The sequence below is a fragment of the Mus musculus genome, chromosome 4 (assembly GCF_000001635.26).
Source record: "Mus musculus strain C57BL/6J chromosome 4, GRCm38.p6 C57BL/6J".
NCBI lineage: Eukaryota > Metazoa > Chordata > Mammalia > Rodentia > Muridae > Mus > Mus musculus.
In genome coordinates, this window is record NC_000070.6 from 63230423 (window position 1) to 63256083 (window position 25661).

The window sequence follows — 25661 nt, forward strand, 5'->3', positions numbered from 1 at the left end:
TCACTGTCTGGATCTGGGTTATGAATCTCAGGGAAAGAGAGTCCCAGAGTGTTCACAGGCCAGTGTGCCAAGCCGAGCCAAGCAGAGTCGAGCTGCCCAGTGTGAGAGCGCGATCCACTGCCAGCCAGAATGAACACAGTTTTTAACACTGATTCTAACTCGGGCAGGGCAGGGAAGCTGGAATCTCGTGGATGGTTATTCGAAACAAATGAATTCCCAGGCCTCGCACTCCTAGAAAGCCTGGCTTCCTTTGAGGAGTTTAGGCTCAGTCTCTTGCATGCACGTTTGCTAATCTCATTTTCTTCTTTGGGGTGGAAGAGATGGGTCATTAGTTACTACATGCATTTTAAAGGGAGAAGCTGAGACCCCGGGCAGGAGGAAGTCCCAGCATGCTGTGCAAAAATCAGGATGCAAACAGAGTTAGCAGCCCACTGCCTGCTTTCATGGGAAGGGAGCCGAGATGAGACCGTGCAGGTGTATCTCAGTCACTTCCCAGCCGGGCCTTTCTCAGTACTAAGTGAGGAGACATTAAATGTTGTTGAACAAGGATGAGCCTGGGGATTAGCCTGGAAGACTGAGGCAGAGGGAGTTATGGGGGTTTGCTGTAACTTCTTAGGGAGTTGTGATGATGCTGGACCCCACGGGAACAGATGGGCATTTCAGTGCAGGCTCTGGAGCAGACGAGGCAGTAGGAACATACTACCTCTTGTCTTTAAGGAATCCTACAAGGACCTTTGCCCTTACACAGGCCAGGATGTCAGTGGCCACACCCAGCTATGAGTGGCAGCAAGGCCATTTGACCCCAAGCCCAGCTGTTTCAAAGTCCCTGCATGTGCCCTTTGTGCTCCATGTCCCTCTGTGGTGCGAGGATGCTTGGTGTGACCTTGGCTGAGTCCCTTCTCTGCCCTGGCTCTGCAGAGAACTTGGCTGAGCTTGGAGTTTGCCTGCTGTTTTGTGTTATCAGACATTTGGCAGAGCCCTAGGGGTAGGATGACTCATTTTCTGTGTTAGTGCCTTTGAGGGGACTGCCATTTGCTAAGGGAGCCAGGCTTCCAAACAGATACTTCCCCAAAGGAAGAGAGAGAGAGAGAGAGAGAGAGAGAGAGAGAGAGAGAGAGAGAGAGAGGTCAAGAAGGCTTCCTAGAAGAGATGACACCCTAACAAGTTAGCTGAGTGATAAAAGACAAGGCCTCAATAACTGTGAAAGACCCTGAGAACACCAATAAGCATGGGTCCCCCAAGGCAGAGAACTCAAGGAATTCCTCTTCATAGCTATGGGATTTTTGGACAGGATTGTTGATTAACTAATGATTGTATTTTTCTGCTGTACCTTGGCATTGTCTCACACTATTCTTGCTTCCTCTTCAAGGGTCCCCCTGGGCTTCCAGGATTACCTGGATCTCCGGGCGCACGAGGTCCTCGGGTAAGTTACGGTGTGCTGGGTGTCCTTTGGGGGCTCTGGATGACCTTTAGTTTGCATTCCACTGCCCATGGTGCCCCAGCTTGCTGTGAGCCACAGACCTTTTCCTGCCCTTTTCTGTACCCATTTTCCATTGTGTCTTTTTGGGGTGGACATGGTGTCACATGGTCACATTGTCACATGGTGTGTGACAATAATGACTTTGTGCCCTCCGACTTGTACTGCGCATGGTGACCTAGGGCAGGGACTCTTGAAGTCCATCTGCATAAGCAGATACTTGACCTGGAAACCCCAGTGTGGGAGGATGGGACACTGGGGTACCTCCTCCCACTTCCGCCTGGCCATAGTGGCTTTGTGTGTCTGAAGGAACAGTTCTGTGGCCCCAGAGAAGGGCTGAACTCCCAGGCTAGAGTGTGGCTCAGGGTCAGCTGGATTGCAGTAGCTGCTGGAAGCACAAGTCTGAGGGTCAGCCACTTCCATACATGGTACCTGCCTGTCACTTTATGCTGCCCGTGCAGCCCCACCCAGCTGTGGCCTCTACAGGGTAGAGTGGGCATCCTTATTCAGGGATAAGGCGTGACTAGCAATATCAGGACTGCAGCCCAAGATCTTCCCAAATGCTGGGAGCCTAGGGTCCTCTGAGAGGGAAGTCTATCTCTTCCTGGCTGGGACCAATGGCACTCATATCCTAGCTCAGACTGGTTGAGCTTTCCTCATGACAAGGGCCAGGCAAGCACCAGAGGAGGAAACTGCCTGCTACATATTTTTAGCTCTAAGCCCAGCAGTTGGTTTTAGTTATGTAATTAACTCAGGCCCTGTTTCTTTCCAGACCTGGCTGTGTCTCCCTGAGCCCAGAATTCTGGAACCTTCCATCTGATTTGCCTTTTCTCTTGGCTGCAGAACCTGCTGGGGTGCATGCCCAGGGTTAGTTAGGAACTATACAGGTGTCAGGGTCTTGCACTTTGGCCCAACATTCCAGGTCCAGGCGAGCTGATCCCAGTTCCCAGACTTTGCCAGCTTTTTTCTTAGCATCCTCTGCCAGGCAGTTCTTCCGTGCAAAGTCCTCTATCTGCAGCTCAGATGAGACTCCACCCCTTTTCTGCTGACCTTCCCTGTCTGGAGCTCCTTAGCAATTTGCCTGGCACAGCCACTCCCAGAGCTCTGCTGGCTAACCTGCATGAACAGGATACCTCCAGCCTTCCCAAGCACCCTGGGAAATAGGTGCTAGAGTTCTCCTTATTTTACAAAGGAGAAAACTGAGACCTCCCAAAGGTACAACTCCATTAGATAAAGTCAGAGTAAATGCCAGAGGTGAGCGAGGGCTGAGCCTGGGCAGTTTGATTCAATAGCCCCCTCACGTTCCTGAGTGTCCATTGTGCTGGTTTTTCTATCAGTGCGGCCTGGGTCCCCACCGCCTCAGGAGGAGATAGGCCTTCCATCTTACATGCTGCCTAGCAGAGTCACTGGGTGACTGTCTAGGAAAGCTTCCTACCAGGGAGCTGTGTTGACCTTAGGGGAGTCTAGTCCATCCCTTTTTCTGACCTCAGTTTCCTTACCTATGGAAACAAGGCCCTACATTCTGGAGCATCCTTGCAGGTTGGATGACTCTGGATATGCTTCAGGCTCTCTACCTGCCCCACTCTGTGTCTACATTGGAAATTCCGTAGATCCCATAGCTAACAGAAGGTTGGGTTAAACAGTCCTGGTGCCTCTATGCACACAGCAGTGCTGGGCCCTGGGAGGGTCAGGGTCCTACCTTAGTTTACACAGAGCCCTGCATCCCTGTAGACTCCCTGGGCCTGAAGAAGGATGGGGAATCCCCAAGCCCCCAGTCACCGCTCCAAGAAACTCCATCTATGGAATTAATCTGCTTGGCTCGCTGTCAACTATGCGCCTATGAGGCAGTGGCTGGCAGGATGCAGAAGGGACAGCTGTGATGGTGTGTGTGGCACAGCCAAGATCAAGGAGGAGAGGTGGCTGCTCTTAACCTTTCAAGCCATGCTTGTTTCTGGTGGGGTTTTGTGTGTGGGGAGTGGGGCTCAAGGAACCTTCCTCAGTATTCCCCATTAAGCCTGAGCTCTGCCTACACCTTCAGATCCTTGGCAGACTGAACACATGAGCTTTTCCAGACTCCTTAGAGAACCACAGGTTTGGGGTGTTCACAGGATAGGGAGACCAGGGCTGGGGAGGGGGGGCAGGGTGCAGACTGAGTGAGGCTCAGAACGTGGACTAGGTCCTAACCTGTTATACCCCTAGACTGTTGGAAGGAAGACAGGAAGGGCAGACATAGTACTATAAATTCCCCTGGCTGAGGACTCTCCGGAGACTCTTGCTTTCTTCGGTGCTTAGAGAGGGAAGGGATCCAGTTCAGGAATGAATAAGGGAGGAGGTGGCAGGGCCTGAATGAGACAGGCTGCAGCTGTGGGTGGCTCAGAGAAGCAGGGAGGAAACTGCTCTAGACGCAGTCAACTGGTGAGCAGGAGGGATCTGCACAAGGCTATGAGAATCTGAGGGAGCAGTGGACCCTCCAGATGCCCCTTCCCACTCCACCTACTCCTGACTGTTGTCTCCAGGCAAAGGCCCTGGGACATGACCCACCTCTATGAGTTTGTGGTACTGGGCTGGAAACCCGTGGATGGGTTCTTGCTGGAGGAAGTGGAGGTGAGAGAAGGTCCCTGTCAGAGGGGCCTGGAAGATGGCTTGGGTAGAAGAGGGTGTGGAAAACCAGCCTGTACCCAGCCTCTGCAGAGTCCACTCTTGCATGCTTGCCCCTCTGTAGTGTGACCTTGACCAAGTCTCTTGAATGTCTGGGCACAGATTCTAGCCATGACTGGAATACTACCTTGGAGCCTGCAGTCAGAAGGAAGGCTCTGACCCTCTGTAGGAGGGTGCCTTTGTCCCTGAAGGACCATGTCTACCCTCCATAGAGTTCCAGCCTGGAGGTTCTGCTAAAGTCTAATGGGAGAGGTTACTGCCAGTAGGGTAGTCCTAGGAGGTCTTCTGGAGGAGACGGCCTCTGAGTCAAGCCTTGAGGATGGATCTAGTTTCTGAGGGTAGATAGACAGGCTGTTTTGGATGGGTGCTGGGGACAACTGGGGCCAAGGAGAGAAAGTACCTAGAGGTTGGAGAGACTCCTGTAGCTAATGTAGCTTGGGCCTGAGGCTGTTGTAACAGTATAGGTCCAGGATCAAGGGGCGTATCCTGAGCTCAGACAGGTTAGGCCAAAGATTGATCTGCCCTTAGCCAACCGAGCACCCTCTGAATGCTGGCTCCTGTATCTTCACATCAGGGGTAATACGTGGTATGATGGGATAAGGCGTGGGATGTGCCTGCATAGCCCTAGAATCCCAGGGTTTCTCTTTCAGAGGAGGCAGAGGAGCTGGCAGTGCTGCCTAAGGGGGTCTGAGGAAGGGGCTCGCACAGCAGACAGCAGGATGCTGCAGACAGGCTTTTCCTCATTTCCTTTTTCCTCTCCCTTTCGTTCCAGGGTCCTCCTGGGCCGTACGGGAACCCAGGCCCACCTGGCCCTCCAGGAGCCAAAGTGAGTATTATCAGTGGCTATGGGGTGGGGCCTCATTTGTGGGAGCCCCATGAGGAGGATGCTTAGGGTTTGTGGGGGAGAATTCCCTTCCAGACTGGAGACATCCTAGTTTCTCCCTGCACCCTGCTCTACACTGGGGCTGTCTATGCAACACAAAGCAAACAGCCTTTGGGTTTAGCTTGTGGTTTGTTGTAGAGGTAGCAGCTTGGACCTGGAGCCCGTGAGGTGAAAATAGGCAGAAAGAAAGCAACCCAGTGCTTCCCAGGGACAGCCTTGACCTTGAATGTCTCCTAAGGACATAGATTTATGGGTTGGGGTAGACTTTGGGGAGGTGTGGCAGCTTTGAACTGGGAGAGACATATAGGGATGGAAGGATTGGGGGGGGGGGACCAGACTGATCCAGGAGAAAGGGTCATACTGGAGTGTGGTGCAGCCTAGTATAGAAGAGGTGGGGGTGAGAGAATGGAGACCGGAAGAAGCTGAGACACTGGGACTCTCTGGCATTGGCCTGAGTGACAGCCTTCAGGCCAGAAGAGGGACTGAGGTGACATCGTGTTTGCAGACCTTCAGCCTAGCCATGGATGGTCCTGGGAGATCCCTGAAAATCAGGAAAGCGCTGAGCTGGAGAGAGAGTGGGCGTGGGGGTCAGAAGAGGCTGCCACCTCCCCTAGGATCCCCCTTGGAAAACAAGATTTGTTTCTCAGGAGACTGTCACAGCCAGGGCTTTGATGAGGACAGAACTCCAGCCACTGGGCTTCTACAGAGGGTAGACAAATAAGGTGTCAAGCTGTTGTCTGGAGTAGCACCCAGGGCAGCAACATTTGGAGACCCTGGAATGGTCTCCCCAAGAGAAGGGGTGGGAGATGTAAGAAGGGGTAGCATGAAGGTAGGTGAATTACCCACTAGTGTGGGCCGGCCAAACAAAGCAAAATCTTCTGGCTCCCTGGCTTCCTGCCCACCCCTGTCCCCATGCCAGTCACGGGGTAGCTAGGTGGACAATGCTGAGCTTTGCCTGGTCAGGGTCCAGGGTCACTCTTTGCTAAGCCAAATGCAAAGGTAAATGGATTGAGGGAGTTTCAACTGTCTGGCCTGGGTCATGCAGAGTAAGCAATGAGTGACCTCTGAACACAAGCTCTTGAGACTCAGAGTGGCCCTGGCTGGCCCATGCCTGAGTCCTTGTACAGAGCAGTCTCAGCCCTGCCCCCACCCCAGGTCTGTGACTGGCAGGTCAGGCTGGACTGGGGTCCCTTCTCAGAAGGCAAGCAATGGGGCCCTCAGGAATCCTGTGCCCAGCGGCTGCTGTGTGCACCAGGTTCTAGCCAGGCCCATAGTGTGGTTAAAATCGCCCCTGTGTTGGATTGCACCTTTCCCTGTAGGCACTGTGCATGTAACTTACTCACTGTCTCATTTGGTCCCATACTGACGAAAAAGATAAGTGTGAGAACTCTACCCATTTACTGATGGAGAAACTGAGGCATGGGTGAATAAAAACCCAGTGCAGGAATTTGTCCCAATGGGTGAGGCAGAAAGGGTTTTCCTTGGAGGGTTTTGTTTGGCAGAGTCTAAGCTTCCATCAGGATATCAAAAGGCTGGGTTTGCCCTTGGCTTGCTCCCTTCTATCTGGTCCCTTGCTTGTAGGATGCTCTGCCTGTTATTCCCTCTGGCCCTTGCTAGCCCTCTTAGCACTGCAGGCAGCCTAGTCCATCCTGCATGAATGTGCAATGTGGCAAGAGTCTCTAGCTGTTTCCCCCAAATGAAGGGTTTGACACAGAGGCTGGTCCCTAGCAGGCAAATCTTCCTGCCACATGGAGTTTGGAACGTGTGGACAGGACTGACTGGCTGAGTCTTGAAGTTATTCTGTGCCAATCTAATATGGAAGATGTTGGCTTAATGCACGCACTTTCTGACTGGTCCTAGGCCATACAGAATGTGAGTATTCTGCCTTGGGTGTAACCGAGGGTGGGAGTTCCAGAGAAAACCAAGAAATGAAAGCTGCCTCTCCCACTGGGACTCCTATAAAACACCACACGCTATAAGGCAAAGGCTAGGGCCTTTGCCTGGATGTTTGGCTGTGAGCACAAGTGAAGTGGAAGAGACTCAGGGAAGACCAGCTGGTCAGAGACCTCAGTCTGCTGAAGTTGGCCTCATTCTGTCTCTGGTCATGTGGTGTGGCCAGGTAGAGTTCCTTCTATCTAGATAGAACTGGTGGCTTGGCTGAGACAGAGAAGAAGAAAAAGGAGGGGGAGGAGGAGGAAGGAGGGGGAGGAGGAGGAGGGAGGAGGAGGAGGAGGAGGAGGAGGAGGAGGAGGAGGAGGAGGAGGAGGAGGAGGAGGAGATGTATCTGAATTGGGGGAAGGATGTCTGGAGAGGATTCTCATTGCTCCTCAGGGCCCTGGGAAGTTACCTGGAGGAATGACAAGGCTGGCCTTGCTCAAGCCTTGCACATAGCTTACTCTCCTCTTTAGCATAGTGTTGGCCTCCTCTAGGACTGCCCACCTGTCTAGTTATCATCCTTGGTTTTCTGAGACCCTACTACGTGGTGTTGACAGCAATAGTGGCACAGAGCCTGCCCTTAGCCTGACTGGTAGGGTAAAGATACCCCACCAGCCTCCAGGATGGGAGGCAAAGTCAAAATGAGCAGGAAAGGAAGAGAGGAACCAAAAAGGGTTTTATCGTTCTGGAGGGTCAGGAGCAAAAAGTGGCAAGGCTGAGTTCTAAGTTCAGGGGGAGAGGGGCCTCAGAGCCCTCACTCTGCAGGGCTGATCTTACCACTCCCATTTTACAGAGGAGGAAACCCAGGGCTCAAGGGTCACATTTCTAGTGGCTGGCAAGGCGGGATTCCCAGAGTCTGACCCCAAAATCAGGCACAGAGCTACAGGATACCTCGAGCCTCCTGCTCTGGGACTTGTCTGATACTGCGTGTGTCCCATGTGGGATGTGGTTTTCCCTCACCGAGGCTGCTGTCTGGCCCTCCTCACTTTACATTCCATCGAAAGCATTTCCTGTTGTGAATGTTTAATCCTGAGTGTGTTCTAATGGCTGGTGGCAGGCACCCTGTCCGCATTCTTTCTATTCCCTGTGCAACACTAACTTCTGCTAAGATACATGTAACCTCTTGAAGAATCCGACTATAGCTGAGTGTTGGAATATCTAATTGTTGCACTAGGATAAGTTCATAAAAAACAGAGTTTCCAGCATGGACTCAGGAACCAGAGGGGCCCTATCTGAACTCTGGTTTCATCCTGTGTTGCTTCTGACTTTGGGCTAATTGTTTAAAGGCTCCAGATCTGGCTTCCATTCCTGTAAATAGGAATCATAATAGCTCACACCTCGCTGCATTGTTCTTGGGACTGAACTGTGTGTATTTTTGTGTATGTATAGGCGTGTGCAAGCAGCATATGTAAAGAACTTCTAACATGCCCGCACAGAATAGCTGAGGGTGCCTAGCTGTCATGTCACTGCCTTCTGGGAAGCTTGAGCTAACACTGGAGGAGCATTAGAGGAAGACACTGAAAAAAAGAGAATTCGCTATTTTTGCTGATTAGCTATGGCATGTTTTCCCTTATGTCTGTTTGAAATGTGTTTCACCAGCTGCTAATTATATTACTGGGGGTATTAGGATGCTGTCATGTCATTGACATGTAAATTTATTCATATATGGAAATTACGAAAGCTTCATTCACAAGTATTTTCCTGGTTTGTTCGTTGCCCATAAGGCTGTCAATGGTGATTTTCACAAATGGAAGCTTTATTCTATTTGTAAAACTTTACAATGATAAGGCTGGAAGAGTTGCTCAGTTTAGTAAAATATCCAGGAATCTGAGTCCAGTCTCCAGAATCCGTGTTAAGAAAAAACTTAGGTGTGATGAGACACATTTGTAATCCTCGAGTTAGGGGAATGGAGGCAGGAGGATCCTGGGACTTGCAAGCTAAACAGCCTGAGCTACTCATTGAAACCCCGGCCAGTGAGAGGCTCTGTCTCAACATCCACTCCTCTCAAAAGATAGAGAACACGTAACGAATCATAGCATTCTGTCCTGCAGTCTACACATGCGTGTACACACAAGTGCATGCACACTTGCACATCCACAACACACTAACGGTATTAACATTTTTAAGGTCGAATGATTTGGAGAAGGATCTACTGGCTGGTCTGATTCCTTCCCTTTACAGTTTTAATGCTTTAATGTATTGTTATTAATATTATCGTGTATGGTCTTGTGTGCATGGATGTTTGTGTGTGTGTGGAGTGTGTGTGAGTGTACGTGAATTCATGCCATCGTGTGATTTGGAGGTGAGAGGATACCATTGTGGAGTCACCTCCGGTTACCTTTACATGGGTTCTGAAGAGCAGACTTAGGGTGCCAAGCTTCCACAGAAACACCTTCGTTGGCTGAGCCCTCTTCCTAGCCCCACTTGCTTTGGATGTACTGGGAATTGAACATAAGGTCCCATGAATGTTAAGCATGTGCTCTATCATTGAGCTGCAGCCCCAGGCTTATTTCCTCCCTCCCTCCCTCTCTCCCTCCCTCCCTCCCTCCCTCCCTCCCTCCCTCCCTCCCTCCCTCCCTCTGTCCCTCTCTGTCTCTTTTGCTCGTGTTAGGCTCAGACGTGCCCACCTTTACATCTAGTTATTCTATAATATAATTTGTCCTGGTATATTTTAAGCCATCTGGAATTAATCTTAGTGGGGTTGAGAAGTGAACTTGCTCTCCACTGTTGCTCTCCCATTGTAGTTAACCATTTATTAAGCAGCCTTTGCTCTGGCGATTGTTATGGGATAGACCAGGGTCTGGTTTAGGCCACTCTGTTGTGTTTTATTGTTGTTTGTCTGCACGCTAGTTTATGTGACACTTAGCCTGATTATGTGTTTCCCCTCTATGCTTCATTTCAAACATTTCCAGCTTTTTTTTCTGTTAGATAAATTTTATTTCCATTCTCATTTAAAAATCACTCTTGGTTTTTGTTGTTGTTGTTGTTGTTTTTCTAAAACTGAAATTAAGTGCCCGTATTAATTTGTGAAGAGTTAACATCTTTAAAAATAATAAGTTTTTCTAACCACTACACAGATGGTATGTATGCTTCCTGATTTGGTTGAGGCTTTTAAACATCTTTCAGTAAACTTTTATAGTTTTATTGCATAATCCCTGTGTATTTACTATTCAGTTTATACTTAGAAATTTAATGTTTTGTTGCTGTTAGATTTTCTGCTGGCTTTCTGTTACTGGGGAGAACTTTTGTATGTAACATATGACCCTGCCTTTTCTCTCTTTACTGAAGTATATTGTCTGCCCTGCTCATGTTTCTGTCGGTTCTCCTGAATATTCTAGACAGGAAGTCATGAGGTTTGCAAAGACGGACATACTTTTGTCTCCTCCCCCTATTTGTTTTTCCTGCTTTATTGCATTGGCTGGAACTTCTGAACCTGAGAAACAGTAATAGCCACAAAGGAAATCTTCAGAGGAAGTTCCAGGACCTAGCCAGATGTGGCTTCTGCTTCTCTTGAGACCCTGCTTGCTTATTCATGAAGTGTTTTGTGATGCTGTCTCTGGGCCAGGCCCTATACTGTATACTTGAGGTCACAGGAGAGTTATGGAGGATACTCCTACTCTAGCGCTTCTTGATCCTTTGTGGTTTAGTCTTTGTCTCATCTTTCTGGGTCTCCGTCTCAGAGAGCTCTCAGGTTTCTACTCTTGTTCCTGAAGGGATGGAGCCCTGAATGGTTCCTGTCCCCACCATATTCTTAACACCTAACGTTCATGTTTTACCCTCTTATGTAGTCTGCTTGGCTGTAAGGCTTCATGAACTAGTCCAAGTAGAGGCCACCATATGGCTTGTTCCTGGTCACCATATGGCTTCCTCTAGGTCACATGGGCATGTTGACTGAAGAAGTGGGTCTAGTGACCTTGTCCTCAACACATAAAGAATTTATAAAATATCATCTTTTGTTTTCTCTCTCACCTTTTGTAGGCATCTGGCTGTGCTTAGCCCATGGCCCACCAGTTGCAAAAGTCCAAGGATCACAATGAACGAAGCCAACACAATTATAAACTTACTTAAACGATTTATGATCTTTTTTAAAAATTCGTTTGTGCAGATCTCAAGTATGAACTTTGTAGATGACAACAGGGTGTTGTGATGTCAAAAGGTTGAAGACACCAGAGAAATCTCCATCCTAGAAGCCATCCTCTATCTAAGCAGGAGTACCTTGAGCTGACCCTCCTGGTCTTCTTCTAGTTAGCCTCAGCTTATCTGCAATCCTTTCAGGGATTTATCTACATCTAGACAAAACTCTCAGCCTCCTCCCTGCCCTTCACTTAGCACTGATGTGTAGATCTTCACTGCACTGTGCTGAAATGTGAAAAGTCTAGCTTGCAGCCTGACTTCCTGACCCTAAATTCCTCCTCCTTGCTGTCTGACCTTGGGTAAGTGGTAGCCCTTTGTTCTGACTTCATTTCCTCCTCTGTAGAATGGGGCTCGTGAATGTGGTTCTTTTATAGATTTGGAAGTTAAATGAACTAATATGTATGAAGGGCCTAGAAGAATACTCATTAAAGGTTAGGCTGTTGTGATTGTTCTCTCTGGAGTCTCTCCCCAAGGGGCCTGACTCCTGGGTCTTATTTTTTTTCATGCCATTCCTGGTGTTCAATACCATGCCTGGCTTGTAGTGAATGTTCAATAAATATCCACTATACTAGTCCATCTTTGGACAGAGATTATATCCAAACACTCTTGCTGAGACTGTATAGGAAAATACATCAATTACTAAGGATACTGGCCAGGGCTTTGGGTATCTATCAGTCTTTGTACTCTGTGAAATGAAAGAATAGAGTTCACAACGACATATTCCTGTGTGCTTTGTGTGCCAGCTCCTCTGCTGGCTGCAGACCACGGTGGGCATAGTGGGGCGGGGAGAATCTCTGTCCATGTTTGGCCACAGGAATCCTTGGTAGCTGGGTAGCCTGGTCCAGGCCTTGCACTATGGACATAAAAGGCATGGAGCAGGGCTTCTGATTCACAGAGTGTGGGAGAGTGTCTCAGAGGGGTGGCCATAATGTCAGGTGTGTCTGGAGGTGGGGTTCTATAGAAATCCCGCTCCCCTGGGGTGTGGGGCTCAGGGTGATAGGATTAGGATTCTGAAATCTACCAGGCATGGCTGGCCTTCACATTGGAGCAGTTGACTGGACAGATGATAGTATAGCTGAGAGGCGGTGGAGAGCGAAGAACCTCAGGTTGTAGACAAAGGCTTTGATGTCAGCCAACCTGCTTCCTACCCACTGGGTTAGCCCAGGCTTCGGTGGCTTCTCTAAGCCCCAGTCCCTGTCCTTCATTTGCAGTGAAGAGTTGGGCTGTAGAGCTTACCTCACAGTACTGGCAGTAGAAGAACACGCAGAGAGGTTTTTTCCAACCCAGGAACAACATGGTTTCTGGTGGAGATGGACCAAGTTAGGATTTGGGAGGTCTGAGTTCTCCCAAAGAAAAGACTCAATGGAAATTAAATAGCGTTGTCCAAGCCACCCTTCCCATGTGTCACAGCCATTATCCCACTGGCCCTTAGCCTAGAAACCCTCGAAGCCAGTTTGCATGTGAGTGTGCATGTAAGCTACATGTCCCCCATTATAAACACGAGGAAATCAAGGCTGGGGAGGAGAAGACCTGTGGTCCTACTGTGAGCCCATGGCAGGCCCAGGGCTTCCACCAAGGACTTCTGACTCTGAGCCCACTAAGGCAAGGAGGCCAGAAAGCTTAGGCAGAAGGGATAGGGGTGGGTTGGAAGCTCTTAGCATTCTCCTGCAAGTGACAGCTTCCTTTTGTCCCTGTGAGACGCAGCCAGTGAGCTCTTCGGCTTTCATGCTGACCCAGGTTCTAGGGACCAGGATCCTTGTGACAGAACCCTCTCATATTCCAGGAATGGACTGTACTTGTCCCCAATGAAGATTTGCTATTACTATCATGCTCTCTCCGGTACACTGCCCACATCCCACTGGTGGGCTCTCACAGACCTGGAAGTCTTGGTTTACGGGGTCCAGTCTCAGTTCTGAGTGCCTTATTCTGGGTTCCTGAAAGCTCTTGCTCCTGGACTCAGTTTCCTTGGATGTATTTTGGGGTGACTGGGTTTTCTATACTCAGCCCTCAGTCTAGAGTGGGAGTCTAATGCAGTTAGGAATGACCCATGGACTCCTGGTGATCAAAGAGGCAACTGTCAGCTTTCTGGAAAATTACCGTCTAGGTGCCTTTGGCTGTGTTTCTTAGAACGGTGCATGGCTGCTGCCTGGTGACAGCAGATGGGGTGGAGAATGTCGGAGTGACAGCAGACTGGGTGGGCATGATGCACAATGATGCCTTCTTTATGGGTTTGGCTAGTGGCAGGAGAGCAGAATTTGGACTGGCAGGGACCAGATCATAGAAGACTGGGGACACCAGAAGGAATCGGGAGTCGTGTGGACAGAGGGAAGCTATGGATGGTGTTGGAACAAGAGAGTGACAGACTTGATGGGGAGGGTTCACATGAGTGAAAAACGGGCCAAGTAGGAAAGAAAATTAACTGCAGTATGTGTGGAGATGCTGCTCAGGGTGATGTGATGATCGAAGCAGACTTGTTTTATTTCAGGGACAGAAAGGGGACCCAGGACTCTCACCAGGACAGGCTCACGATGGAGCAAAGGTAGGTTTAGGAACCCCAATACTCCACCCTCCCCAGGAGTCCCCTTGAGGGATGAGACTGCACATGACCAGGAAGCATGAAGTCCCGACAAGTGGGAGCAGTTTGGTGTTGTCTTTTAAGGTCATGATCTATTCCAACAACGAGACCATGGCCGTTCCCAACACCACCTTCCTAGGCTATGGCTGGTCAAACAAACAAACAAACAAATTTGTTCTGTGAACATCTCTTAATAAATGCACTTTTCCCTCCAGTGCTCCATAGCTTTCTGTGGGACTTGCTAGATGATGCTGGCATCCACAGCCTGCTTGATGTTCAGTGCCCCAGAAACTTCCAACTGACCTTCAAAGCCTTGCAAGTGCTCACGGGAGCAGAGAGACCTGTTGTCTCCCCAGGGAGGGAGATGAAACTGTCAGAGCCTCATGATCTTCTAGCTCCCTGAGGTTATGAGGCTAAATGAGTTGCTTGTGGAAGAGAAAACACTTAGGCCAAAGGACCTCCCCTATTCCCAAAGCGCAAATCTCCTTGCTGAGCAAGGGCCTTGGAGGTCAGGGAGGAAGAGAGGGCTGGAAACACACACACACACACACACACACACACACACACACACACACACACACACACACGGTGGGGGAGAGCCTCCTTTTGATCTTCTCTTGTTGCAAGTGGTTTCCTAGTTCATACTTTTCCTAGTTCATACTTACCACTCCGCAGACCTGTGCTAAGCTAGTCATTACAGTGTAGAGTGTAAGTTCAACCATGCTCTTAACATCAGAGCACACTCTCCATATGATGTCTTCTGCTTAAGCCCCATACATAAGCCTTGCATTTATGTAGCTAGTGAGTTCAGGGAGTTGGGAGATGGATCCTCCACCCATCTCCTTGCTCCTACCTTTTTTAGTGACTGCCATTTCTTCTCTGAGGCCTCTAGGCCTTAGTGAACCTCCATGAGTGGCTGCAGCCACTGCAGTGGAAGTCAGACTGCCCAGTACCTCCCCTGACGCTGTCATCTGTGTCTTACAGGGCAACATGGGCTTGCCTGGGCTCTCCGGAAATCCAGGACCCTTGGGAAGGAAGGTAGGACTTGGTTCTGGGCCTGGCCTTGGCCATGGGCTTGCCAGCAAGCTTGGCCTTCACCAGAAACAACGTGGGCCACCTGGTTGTCGCTGGGCTCCCTGGGCACAGAGCCCATGGGCAAGAGATAAGAGGTCTCTAAATCCTGAGTGCAGTGGGGTTGGGACCCCCTTGGTATGAAGTGAATCCCCTGTGGCTAATGAGGTGTGACTAGAAGTGTCTCTGGCTCACTGTATCTCGGAGAAGGGCAGCCCTCAGGCGTACTTCAGGGGGTTATAGCACTGTCTGAATTTCTTCGCTGGCTGAGTAGTTTTGGAACTCAGTGTCCCTCCTCATGTGCAAAGAGGACAGAGACTCTCTTATCAGATCCTCACTGCCTGGGGATGGCTATGTGACTCAGAGGAAGGGTCTGAGGTCCACCCTTCCCTCTGAGACTGATTCCTCTCACTGATGGGCTACAGGACACACTCTGCAGAGGACACACATTCCTTGTGTGTTCCATGCAGTTGGTATGCTAACATGGTTGTTATACCTGCCATCTCTTCAGCCATTCTGGGTCTGCTCTTGGCTGGTGGTGATGGGCTTCTGCCACTTTCCAGGCTGGGACCTCCAGATGCCTTGGAGTCCTTCCTTTGTCCCTAGCCAGCTTCCCCCTATCCTTCAAGACTAGTTGTGCCTCTTCCTTGAAGCCTTCCTGGAACACTCAGACTGGACCATTGTGGCCACTTGTTCAGGGACACTTGGGCCATCTTTGTTGTTTTCAGACTTGAGTCTTGTCTCACTAACAGGGTATGCACATTGGGTTTATGACTCGTTTTTTTTTTCCTGGCAAGACATGTAGCTTGTATACAAGAGGTATCCTGGACAAGCAGGAAAGACAGTGTAGGCCAGAGACCAATCACTTTCCAGGAAGATTCCCTCAGTGCTCAAGAGCTGTCCAACAGACATGTGGGCCCAGGGCTCACTCTGGTTCCCAGATGTGGCCCCAGCTGCCTGCCCCCTAGACTGGTCGTCTGGTTTTCAGTGGGACAGCCAGGGTGTCTACTGGTCCCAGGCTGTTCTTTAATTTGAGTGTCTCCATTACACGGGGAGTTTGGAAGATCATACCTGTCACTCCCTTTTCCACTACCCTCTGTGGCAGAGCAGTCTATAACTTAAATGCTAGAGGCCAGCCTGGCCACTGAAAAGCAGAGTTTGCTGGCTCGGTGCATCTGCCTCTCTGCATGTACCTGGCCCCTGTTCTAGCGCTTTCTAGTGGAGGAGCCACGAGTGGGAAAGGACCCCCTGTCTGACTCCTAAAGCAGCCTATGATGGTCTCACTTTAAATGGGGTAGCAAGGCAGCAGAGGTGGTGGAGGAAACACAGGCTTGTGCCACCTCCTGCCTAGGATTCTGGGACTCCCTGTGCTCAGAAGATGGCCAGGGATGCTGACAGTCCCTGCTCCCTTGTGCAGGGTCGGGCATCTTCTGAGTTAAGCGAGCATCTTCAGTGGTTGGGAAAACTGCTCGGCCAAGTGCTCTGTGCTCCTCTCTGGCCCTGGCCCAGGCAAACACTTGTGGGCATTTCTTACAGAGCCTGGGTCTAAAACGGCCAGGGTGGTGTCACCATGTGCTGTGTAGAGCACAGATGACTCAGGCCCTGGGGTAGGGACCCTCTAATAGAGGTGGTGTCCTAGAGGAGAATGACTGGCTTGCTCTGTTCCTGGGCTTATCCCTATAATCAGTTCCCCGTCTCTGGTGACTGTGGCAGCCACTAGGGCCTGCTGCTCCAAGGTGACTTTGTCTTCTCTGTGGGAATCCTGAGGATATGGAACACCAGTGAGCAGAGGTGAGGCCAGCTATCTGCGGCATTAAATTTTGGTTCATCCACTCGTTCGATGAGAATGTATTAAACACCCACTGTGTGCTGGGGCCATGCTGCATGAAAACAGAACCTGCCTTACAGATCTTGCATCCTTGAGGGGCAGAAAATTAAAAACAAAAACAAACAAACAAAAAAAAAAAACGGTAAAATCTAATGCGTGTTGGTGGATAAAAAGGGACTATGGAGAAAGTGGCAGGAGAGAGTTCTGGTTGGGAGTGCCAGTGAAAAGCAGGTAGCAATTAAAAGCATTAGAAGGCATGACTGGGGCCACCTTTGACAGTAAAGTGCTTGCCACAAAAGCCTAATAACCTGAGCTTAATTCCTAGCACCGTGTGACAAGCCAAACGCTATTGGATGAACTTGTATCCCAGAGCTGGTGAGGTGGAGACAGGAAAGACTCTAGAACCCATTGTCCAGACATCCTGGACTAACCAGCAAGTTCAAACAGCAATACAAGCTAGGTGTGGTGGCACACACTTATAATCTCAGTATCTGAGAAACAGGGACAGGTGCCTCTCTGAATTTGAAGCCAGCCTGGTCTATATACAGAGCTCTAGGTTAGCCAGGGCTGCATAGTGAGATCCTGTCTCTAAAATAAAATGAACAAGGACTTCCCTTGAGGAAGGTTGATCTCTGGCCTCCATATGCATGCATGCATGTGCACACATTTGAACCTGTACCCACACACTTAAACACGCACACACATACATACTGCTGCTATATAAAGTAGGCAAAGGCATCTCTGTTTCATAGCTAAGAAGACCAAGACCCAACTAGATCTTATTTATTCAAGTCACCTTCTTGTTGGCACATAGGGACTTATGCTCTAAACCCTGAGTTGACCCTGGTGTTGAGTGACAGGCGGAGTTGTCAGAGCTTAGGGGTATTTTCTACAATGGTGACTCTCAACACTGCTGAGTGTTGATGTCACTGTGGGGATTCTAGGCTAGGCACTAGATCCAGGTAACAGAACTTCTAAAAGGCCCCAGGTGGGTCCCACATGCAGCCAAGATCCAGAGCCACCAACTTAAGGGAGAAATCTTCCTTTTGTCTTAAAGCAGAAGGCTGGGGTCTGAACCTGGGTCTTCTGACCCTTGGGCCCCTTTTCTTACCACAAGGCTGACTGTGTCAACTAAGAGCAGATTCACTCAGTTCATTTGAAGACTGTTCATCTGAATGGAATGTGTTGGAGTCCCAGCTCTGCCCCCTGTGGCTGTGAATGTGGGTGATCCACCTTTGTATGCTGAGCCTCCACTGTCCAGTGGATGGTTGGGGAGGTTAATGGGACATTCTGGCCCCAACATTCACACAGGGCTGGCACATGACAGGCACCATATATACTGGCTGGATGAATGAGTGAGCCAATGAATGATGATGGTCCTGAAAGAGAAACAGCTAAAGAATCCATGCTCATCTGGTGTCATTAATCCTCTGGCTATTTCACAGCTCACCAGATAAGCGGCCCTTCCCACCCTGCATGGAGTCTGGAGGCTCATCTGGCTGCCTTTGATTGTTGTGGATGTGAAACTGTCCCCCCAAGACAGGAAGGTCTACAAACATACTCTCCTGTCCAGGCTGGCCTCAAAACTTACAGTGATCCTTCTGTGTCAGGGTCCCTAGTGCTAAGATAACAGAGACAACCGTGCTTAGCCTCAAGAAGGTGGGAGGGTTGTAGCTGCTCACATGTGGGCGCTAGATTGGCTGCTTAGTCCAGCAGGGCACTGGGCAGTCCCAGCCCCCAGTGTGCACCTACAACAGAGGCTGAGCAGGCGTGGCTTGGTCCCTCACTTCATCCCCAGTGCCCCTGACTCCCTGTGTGGCTCTCTGCTGTGCCCCTGGCCTGACTTCTCCACATCCATCATTAATACTATTTGCTTCTCTTCTCAAAGACCCTCTTCCCCGAGTCTCACCTTTCTCAGACTCTGTGGCTCATCTTCTCAGTCTCCTGGGGATTCCCCATTTGCTGGTTCTTGAGTAACTCGCTGACACCCTCAGCACATTTCTTCAACTGGAGCAGGGCTCTGAGGTCAGACTCCTGCATGACCAACCATCGAAGTTTTCCTTACATGCGACTCAGCACACACTGGCCACCTACATCTGCCTGGCCCTACCACACCCCTACCCCCTCCAGTACCTCTGGCCGACATCTCTGATTGATCTGTCTTGCCAAGAGCTGATAATAGGCCTCTGAGTCTCAGCACGCTGTGCCAGGCAGACATGACTAATGGAAGGAAGTTGGTACAATGAAACTCATTTCTTTTTGCAACATCACATCCCCAGGGTCACTCGTCCTCCAGTACTGCCCAGTTGGCCACTGCCCTTGGAAAGATGGGATAAAGATAGTGGTCCCTGCTTTTCTGAGAACCAACTGTTCCTTCGAGTGTGACACCAAATTCCATGCTGGGCTCTTATGGCCTCTCTCGTGTTACAGCCCATTTCTACCCCCACCTCTGCCCCTCTACCTCACTGACCTGATGCCCCACTGCCCCAATGCCTCAATGCCCCACTGCCCCACTCAGGATACTGTGCAACATCCCCCAGCTGAGCTTTGTGATCTCAGGCACTCAATTCTTTACCAACATTCTTGTCCATATGCCCTTAGCGTCCCTACCCTCTTCTAAAAGGTAGTGACCACATTGCTTTTGTTCAATGTTATGTCTACTACTGTTTGCTCCCTGGGTTTTGATAATGGCTGAGGCTCAGCAGATGTGTGATGAATGAATGAATGAATGAATGAATGAATGATTACATCAATAAATGAACTACATGAAAATTCGACCCTCCTGCCTTCCCTTCCTCAACTTACCACCAAGTGGGTTGGATGCCCTGCAAGCTGTCTGATATTTCTAGATGATCTACTGATTTCAGAATCCTCTAACTTCGGAGCCCATAAGACATGTTGAGAAATCAGTTTGGGAAACTGAGGCTCAGAGAGGCTTAGTCTCACTCAGTTTCTTCTTATTTGCTCTTCTTTGCTGGTGGGATATGGGTTGCTGGGGTGGTAGGTGAGTTCTGTGAGCTGGCCTCCCTCGTAATTGCCAGGGCCTGGGTACTGAGCAAGCCTGGGGAGTGAGTTCCACTTTCCTACAGAGATGGAGCCTGGGGGCAACAACCTATGCCTGGACTCACACTGTTTGCTATCCAGACCCCCAGGCAGTGACCGATCCCCTTCCTCCCTCCTTGCCTGAAGTCCAAATAGCACCCCACTGTCTGTGGCAGGGTGAGGTGATGTCTGGTTCCTCCTTGTGCTCTGTAAGCAGTGATTAATCTGGCTCCCAAACCAAAATAGAGAGCGTGCTGTATTATAAACACGGGGCCTGCGGAGGCCCGCCTGCCAGGCAACCACGGCCCCAGCTCTTCTGTGGCTCCTCTGCCTCCCTCGGCCCACCTGGCACCCTTCATCCACACACAGGAAATCACTGCCCTGGGGCCACCTTGTGGGATGGCTGGCCCCTGTAATTGCCAGGGCCAAGAGAAGATAATGGTTTAAGAGCCTCATGTCCCCAGCCCTGTGATTTAAAACTGTTTGGTAAACACTGTTGAAGGGGCTTCCAGGCAGCCCCCTCCGCACCCCACCTCCCACCTTGACTGTGTTCCCACCGGATTTAGAAGCTCATGTTCACAGTCACATTCAAGGCCCTCTGGAGTTCACTATTGAGACAGCTCAGTCCATCCCACAGTTCTAAAGTCTAGAGAATGGTCTAACCTTGGCCTCAGCTTCCTGACAGCCTATCTTCTCCTGGAACCTCAGTCTCTTGTCAGTCCAGTGAAGCAAGAGATGGCCAAAATGGTGACTTCGGTCTTATCCAATGTGGGAACTTCATTATTCTGCTACTGACCTTTGCCCTAGGATGTTGCCATGACCAAAATGGCTCTGTCTCAGGGAGATGCATCTTTAAGGGGACCTTTCTTCTGGGCTAGTCCCAACCACAGTGATTGATGGTTAACATCTGAAAGATTTTGGGCCATAATCCACACACTCTCTCATGAAAGCTGTGTGGCTTCAGGATGGCCCCTAACCTCTTTGAGCCTCCTTTTCCTCACTGTAAGTGTACCAAGTGGTACCTATCTCTTAGAAGTGATCCAGGGTGTTAGTGAGCACGCATGCTTAAGGCACGGGGTTAGGCATGGTGGGTTCTGTGATTCACTTCCTTCCAGCTCTTTCCTGAGCATAGGTTTGCTTAAACCTCATCTGGGATTTAACTGAACACATCCCTTTTCTTTAGGGGAGAGCGATGCTGTGGATTGGTTTTCAGGAGTCTTGGGGTGCTAGAGGCTCCTGCCTCACACTGCCCCCATTGTTGTTCTTGGTCCCCGAGACTCTGGGCTGTTTACAGTGATCCTCTAGGCAAGCAAAGCTTGGCAGAGTGAGTTCAGAGAGGTAATTGCCGGGGTTCGATCTCGCAGCAAGAGCGCATGGCTCACCTTGATGCTTCTGTGGGAGAAAAGGGCCTCAGCTTGTTCCTCCTCGTATCCTGTCATGCCCTGTCCCCTTGTCCCTAGGGTTTCCTGACACAGCTTCAGTCGACGGCTCTGACCTCCATCTGCCTCTCTGCCCACTGCCCTTATCTGTTCTTTTGCAGTTACATAGGCCTTCTTGTGCTTCTCAGCTCGCTTCTCAGCATCTCTGCCCTGGGGCTTCTGTACCCTCTGTTCCACTTTTCAGGATGCTACCTCCAGGTCTGTCTACCTTCCCCCATCAGCCATCCCTTGGCTGTCCCTGGAGTCACCACCCCTCCCCAGGCATGCTGTCCTCTGTACCCTGACTTTATTTGTTCGTGGCAACAAGCCGTAGCATCAGATTTGCCATTTCAAACCATTTCTCAGTGCACTGGTGATGGTGTTCAGCACAATCGAGCGATTGATTGTTGAGCAACTGATCCCCGGAACATATTCATCTTGCAAAGCAGACTCCCGCTGCTCATTGCACTGCATCTCCTGCCTCCCACCACCTACGCTTGCCTTTTCTACTTCATTTCTTTCTAGTTCCTTTCGAGGAATGTAAATTCTCGAGGCAAAGCATGTTGCCTGGCTCCTTTTTCCCATGAGGAAAAACCTGCTGGCCCACGCACACTCCATCACTGTTTGTTGAGTGAGTGAATGAATGAATGAGAAATGAAAGCCATAGTAACAACCGTAGCTGGTGTTTCTAAGGTTGCTGAATTCAGTGCCAGACACCACGATTTGTGCTTCCTACGCAGATCATGCCACCCAGGCATTGGCTCTTCCTGCCCATTTTATAATTTCTGAGGAAATCAAAGTTCAAAGAGTCATTGTCTCTGGCCACATAGCCAGCCCGAAGGCAAACAGTCCTGGAATCCAAATCGATCTGTAATAAGAGCGGAGATCCTTTTGTCTAGCTGCTTGCTGTAGTCTGGGGATCACCTTGCCTACTTGTGACCCAGTGGGGGATTTTTTCCTAGGGGCAGCTCTTGATCTAGAGTAAGATGTGTTTCGTGGGTGGTAGTCTCTCTTGGCATGAGACGATTCTGAAGAAATGCTGGCGAACTTCCCGAGCCCCCTCCCTAAGACAGATTCTTCTGTTTGTAATGAAGACTGCGACTTCCTATGCATCCAGGATGCTGACGGACACCTGTGTGAGGCTGTGTTTATGTGTCTGTAGAGCAAGTGCGTTAGGGGGCTGGGATGAAGGATCAGCTGGTAGAGTGTCAAGCATGCTAGAGTCCTGGGTTTGACTCCCAGCATCACATAAACCAGCTGTGGTGGTACAGGCCTGTAAGTGAAGGCCTGGGAAGTGAAGGTAGGAGGAGCAGGTGGCCAGTGCCATCCTTGGCTACATGGGGAGTTGGAGGCCGGCCTGGGCTGCATGGGACTCTCTCTTAAAATAAAAGAAGAAAGGAAGGAAGGAAGGATGGATGGAAGGAAGGGAGGGAGGGAGGGAGGGAGGGAGGAAGGGAGGAAAAAAAAGAAGGGGACAGAAAAGAGAAACAAAACAGAAAGAAATGAGGTGGCGTAGGGACTTATGTCAACCATGATCTCCATATGGCCGGCTGTCCAGGGCCTGTGCTGATTGACTTACTATCCCTTGTCATAGACTCTCAGGGGCCCTAGAACTTAGAGTTAGAAGATAACAGAACCTAAGGGGCCTCAGAGTTTCAAATCCCCCGTTAGAGGTCCACAGAAGGTTGACGATCACACACTCAAACATGCACCGTAAGTCAGGGGCAGTGTCTCTCCTAAACAGAGCCCTGGTGTGAGAGGCCTGCCAGGCGGCAGCCTGGTGTCACTGAATGAAGATGAAGAGTCAAGGCTGCCACTGAGCATCTGGGCAGCCTTCTTCTCCTTGGAATAGGAGCAGAGCCAGCAAGGAAAGAGGCTGTGTCTCTAGGTGATATGGTCATGGTACATGAACTGGAGTGGCAGATACCGTGTGTGTTCCAGATCGCCCTTGTCCCTGTTCCTTATGTGACAGACCCTTTGCTCCTGTTCCTGACTGCCTCCAACTTTCTGAACTTCCAAGGCAAGGCTGGGATGTGGACCACTGGGTCATAGTCTCTCACTCCACCCCCATCCTCTGCTCTAACAAAAGATGACTCCAGAGGATTCAGTGAACTCCATCTGGCCTGCATCCATGCAGGAAGTGTGTACCATATCCCTACCATAAAGCCTATTGCCTGATGACAATTCTTCACCCCCACAGGGACACAAGGGCCATCCTGGAGCAGCAGGGCACCCTGGAGAACAGGTGAGGCCTGCCTGCACTGCACTGTACTGCCTGATTTTCCTTCTTCCAGTTCCTGCTTGGTACCAGCCTCCTCCCTGGACTCCCTTCCCTGGAACCCCAGAACAAGGCCTTAGGACTTCCCCTGACCATCACCCCCGCCCTTCCCCAGTCAGCCACGCTCTCTTAGAAGAGCCAGTGTCTGTACTGCGAGCCCAGCCCAGGGCTGGCAGAAGCCCCTGGACTCTGGTTAGAGCCATGAATAGCTGGCCTGTCCCCGGCAATGTTAGGCGATATTATCCCTTCCATTCGCCTTGGGGTTTGCAGGAATTCTGGCCTCCTGGCCCAACTCAAACAGCAGCCCTGCCAGGGAACATCCAGCCAGCCCTCATCTGTGCTTTCTTATTTTGAGCCTGGAGCAGAAAGATTTGTCCCAAGAGCTGGTCTGAACAGTTTCAAGAGAGGTGGGCTTGGGGCCCAGCACACACGGCTTGATGTCTTTCCCCCTTTGCCTCACATTCTTGCCTCCTCCTTGTCCACTGTAGGTACCCTCCCCAACCCCAGGACCCTGACTGAGCTAGAAAGGGCCTCACCTTTCCTAACATTTCTCTTGTTCCTTCGCAGGGGCAGCCAGGACCTGAGGGCAGTCCAGGGGCCAAAGGTTACCCTGGCAGGCAGGTGCAGTATATGCTCTGGAAGCCCTGCCCATGGTGGTGGCCACAGTGCCCCAAGGAGAGGGAGGATGTGGGCTGGGGCCAATAAACTGCCCCTGGGGGCAGACCCTAAGGAAAGGGCTGGCCAGGGACTAGACCTGGCCACAATGCTGCAGGCTCAGAGGTTCTACAGGAGAACTAGGGCTTAGAGAAGGGGTTCCCAAGACTCCTCTCCAGTCTTGCCCTGAGTCACCTCTGGTTCAACCCATACCATGGATGTTTCTAAGGACAGCTGAAGCCCAAGATAAGACTGGCCCTGGGACATTGGCAGCAGGGAGGGCGTCTCCATATGTCCTCGCCCCCCATATTTCTGTTTCAGGGGTTCCCTGGACCTGTAGGAGACCCTGGCCCCAAAGGCAGCAGGGTAAGTGCTTTTTGGCTAGTCCCACCCAGGTGGCACATGCATAGACATCACTGGGCGCTCTATGGGTTGATGGGAGATCAGGGATATGAGAGACTGTGGGCTAGGGCCTGACAACCACTGAACTCCATCTACCTTGAACTGCCAAGGAGGCACTCCACATGGGCTCTCCCAGAAAGGAGACAGCGAAGGTTCTGGGTATGCTGAGTAGGGAGACGGAGGTAGAAGACAATCGACGTGGGTCTCTGTGGGCATGGGTGGCTCTATTGATGATGCATGCCAGGATGCTGCTAAGACTGGACTCCTGAAGTCAGGCCTGCTGCTTCTCAAGAAATGCTCAGCAGCAAGTAGATCACATGGCCGTCAATCTGGGCAGGTCCTCAGTGACATATCCTCTTCCGAGCCAAAGCTATATTATATATATTACATTATATTATATTATATTATATTATAGTATAGTATAGTAGGTTGGGGGGCCAATATGGACCCATTACTGGCCTTAATCTCTGTAGCAGTCTAGCAGTTACGAGGGTGGGCACAACATGGGAAGGCAAGGTCCCTTGGACATTACATGGCATGCAGGGTCAGGGCCACTCTTGTTCTGGGATTCTGGGTCTCTCTCCTGAGGCTCCCATGAGTAGTGGCCTCAGAGGGAATATCTAGAATCTGAAGAGAGCACCCAGAGTCCAAGGCAATCACCTTCCTCTTCTTTCTCTTGTGTGTGAAGGAGTACTACCCACACCAGCCTTGGAGTCTGCATGACTGACTAAGACACCCCAGTCTCTGACTCTGTCACTGACCCCAGATGGTCACTAGGCTTCTCCAAGGACACTCATCTGTGAACACAAGCCATGAATTCTATATGGAAGAGGCAGGGTATAGTGGTTAAGATGGTGGTTGCTGATCAAGCTGGTTACTGAGGTATTTGGGGAAGAAGAGCTGGTACCAGTCTTCCTCAATTGTGTGTTCATGGCGCACTGGTTAGGGGTGTGGGCCTAGGAACCACAGAGCTTGAATTCAGAGACCAGTTCTGCTATGCTACAGCTGTGTGGCCATGGGAAGATCATCTTACCTCTCTGGGCCTAGATGTTCTCAGCTGTAGCGAATTTTAATAACCCCTACCAGGAGCGTTGTAAGGATGCGATAATGTAATCATGTGTCCAGTCCGTAGCTTGTGGGCTGCATTTGTCCTAGGATAGATAGCTATGGATTCAGCCCAACTCAATAAGAAATAATAAACTCAAAACATTCTATAAGATTTTTTGCAATCTACCCGCCCCCCCCCACCCCCACCGCTTTTATAACTTGATTGTGAGATTCTCAAGTGTGAACTTTATAGATGATA

The 25661-nt window shown here is 50.4% G+C and overlaps 1 protein-coding gene across 13 annotated transcripts in view; it reads left to right on the forward strand.

Annotated features, from left to right (window-relative positions):
* The window catches only part of Col27a1 (collagen, type XXVII, alpha 1), a 120983-nt gene that overhangs the window by 16414 nt on the left and 78908 nt on the right, over positions 1 to 25661 (forward strand). For 10 of the 13 annotated variants that reach the window (XR_390328.3, XR_003954978.1, XM_030253629.1 and 7 more), the window contains 7 exons: positions 1370 to 1423; positions 4908 to 4961; positions 13573 to 13626; positions 14647 to 14700; positions 23222 to 23266; positions 23867 to 23920; positions 24275 to 24319. Coding sequence is in view for 8 of the 13 variants with exons in the window: in XM_030253629.1 (XP_030109489.1) it covers positions 1370 to 1423; positions 4908 to 4961; positions 13573 to 13626; positions 14647 to 14700; positions 23222 to 23266; positions 23867 to 23920; positions 24275 to 24319 (360 nt within the window). In the remaining 5 variants the exon portion in view is untranslated. Of the gene's footprint in view, positions 1 to 1369; positions 1424 to 4907; positions 4962 to 13572; positions 13627 to 14646; positions 14701 to 23221; positions 23267 to 23866; positions 23921 to 24273; positions 24320 to 25661 lie in introns of those variants that run through there. The other 3 variants (XM_030253633.1, XM_030253632.1, XM_030253634.1) reach the window with 3 other exon arrangements.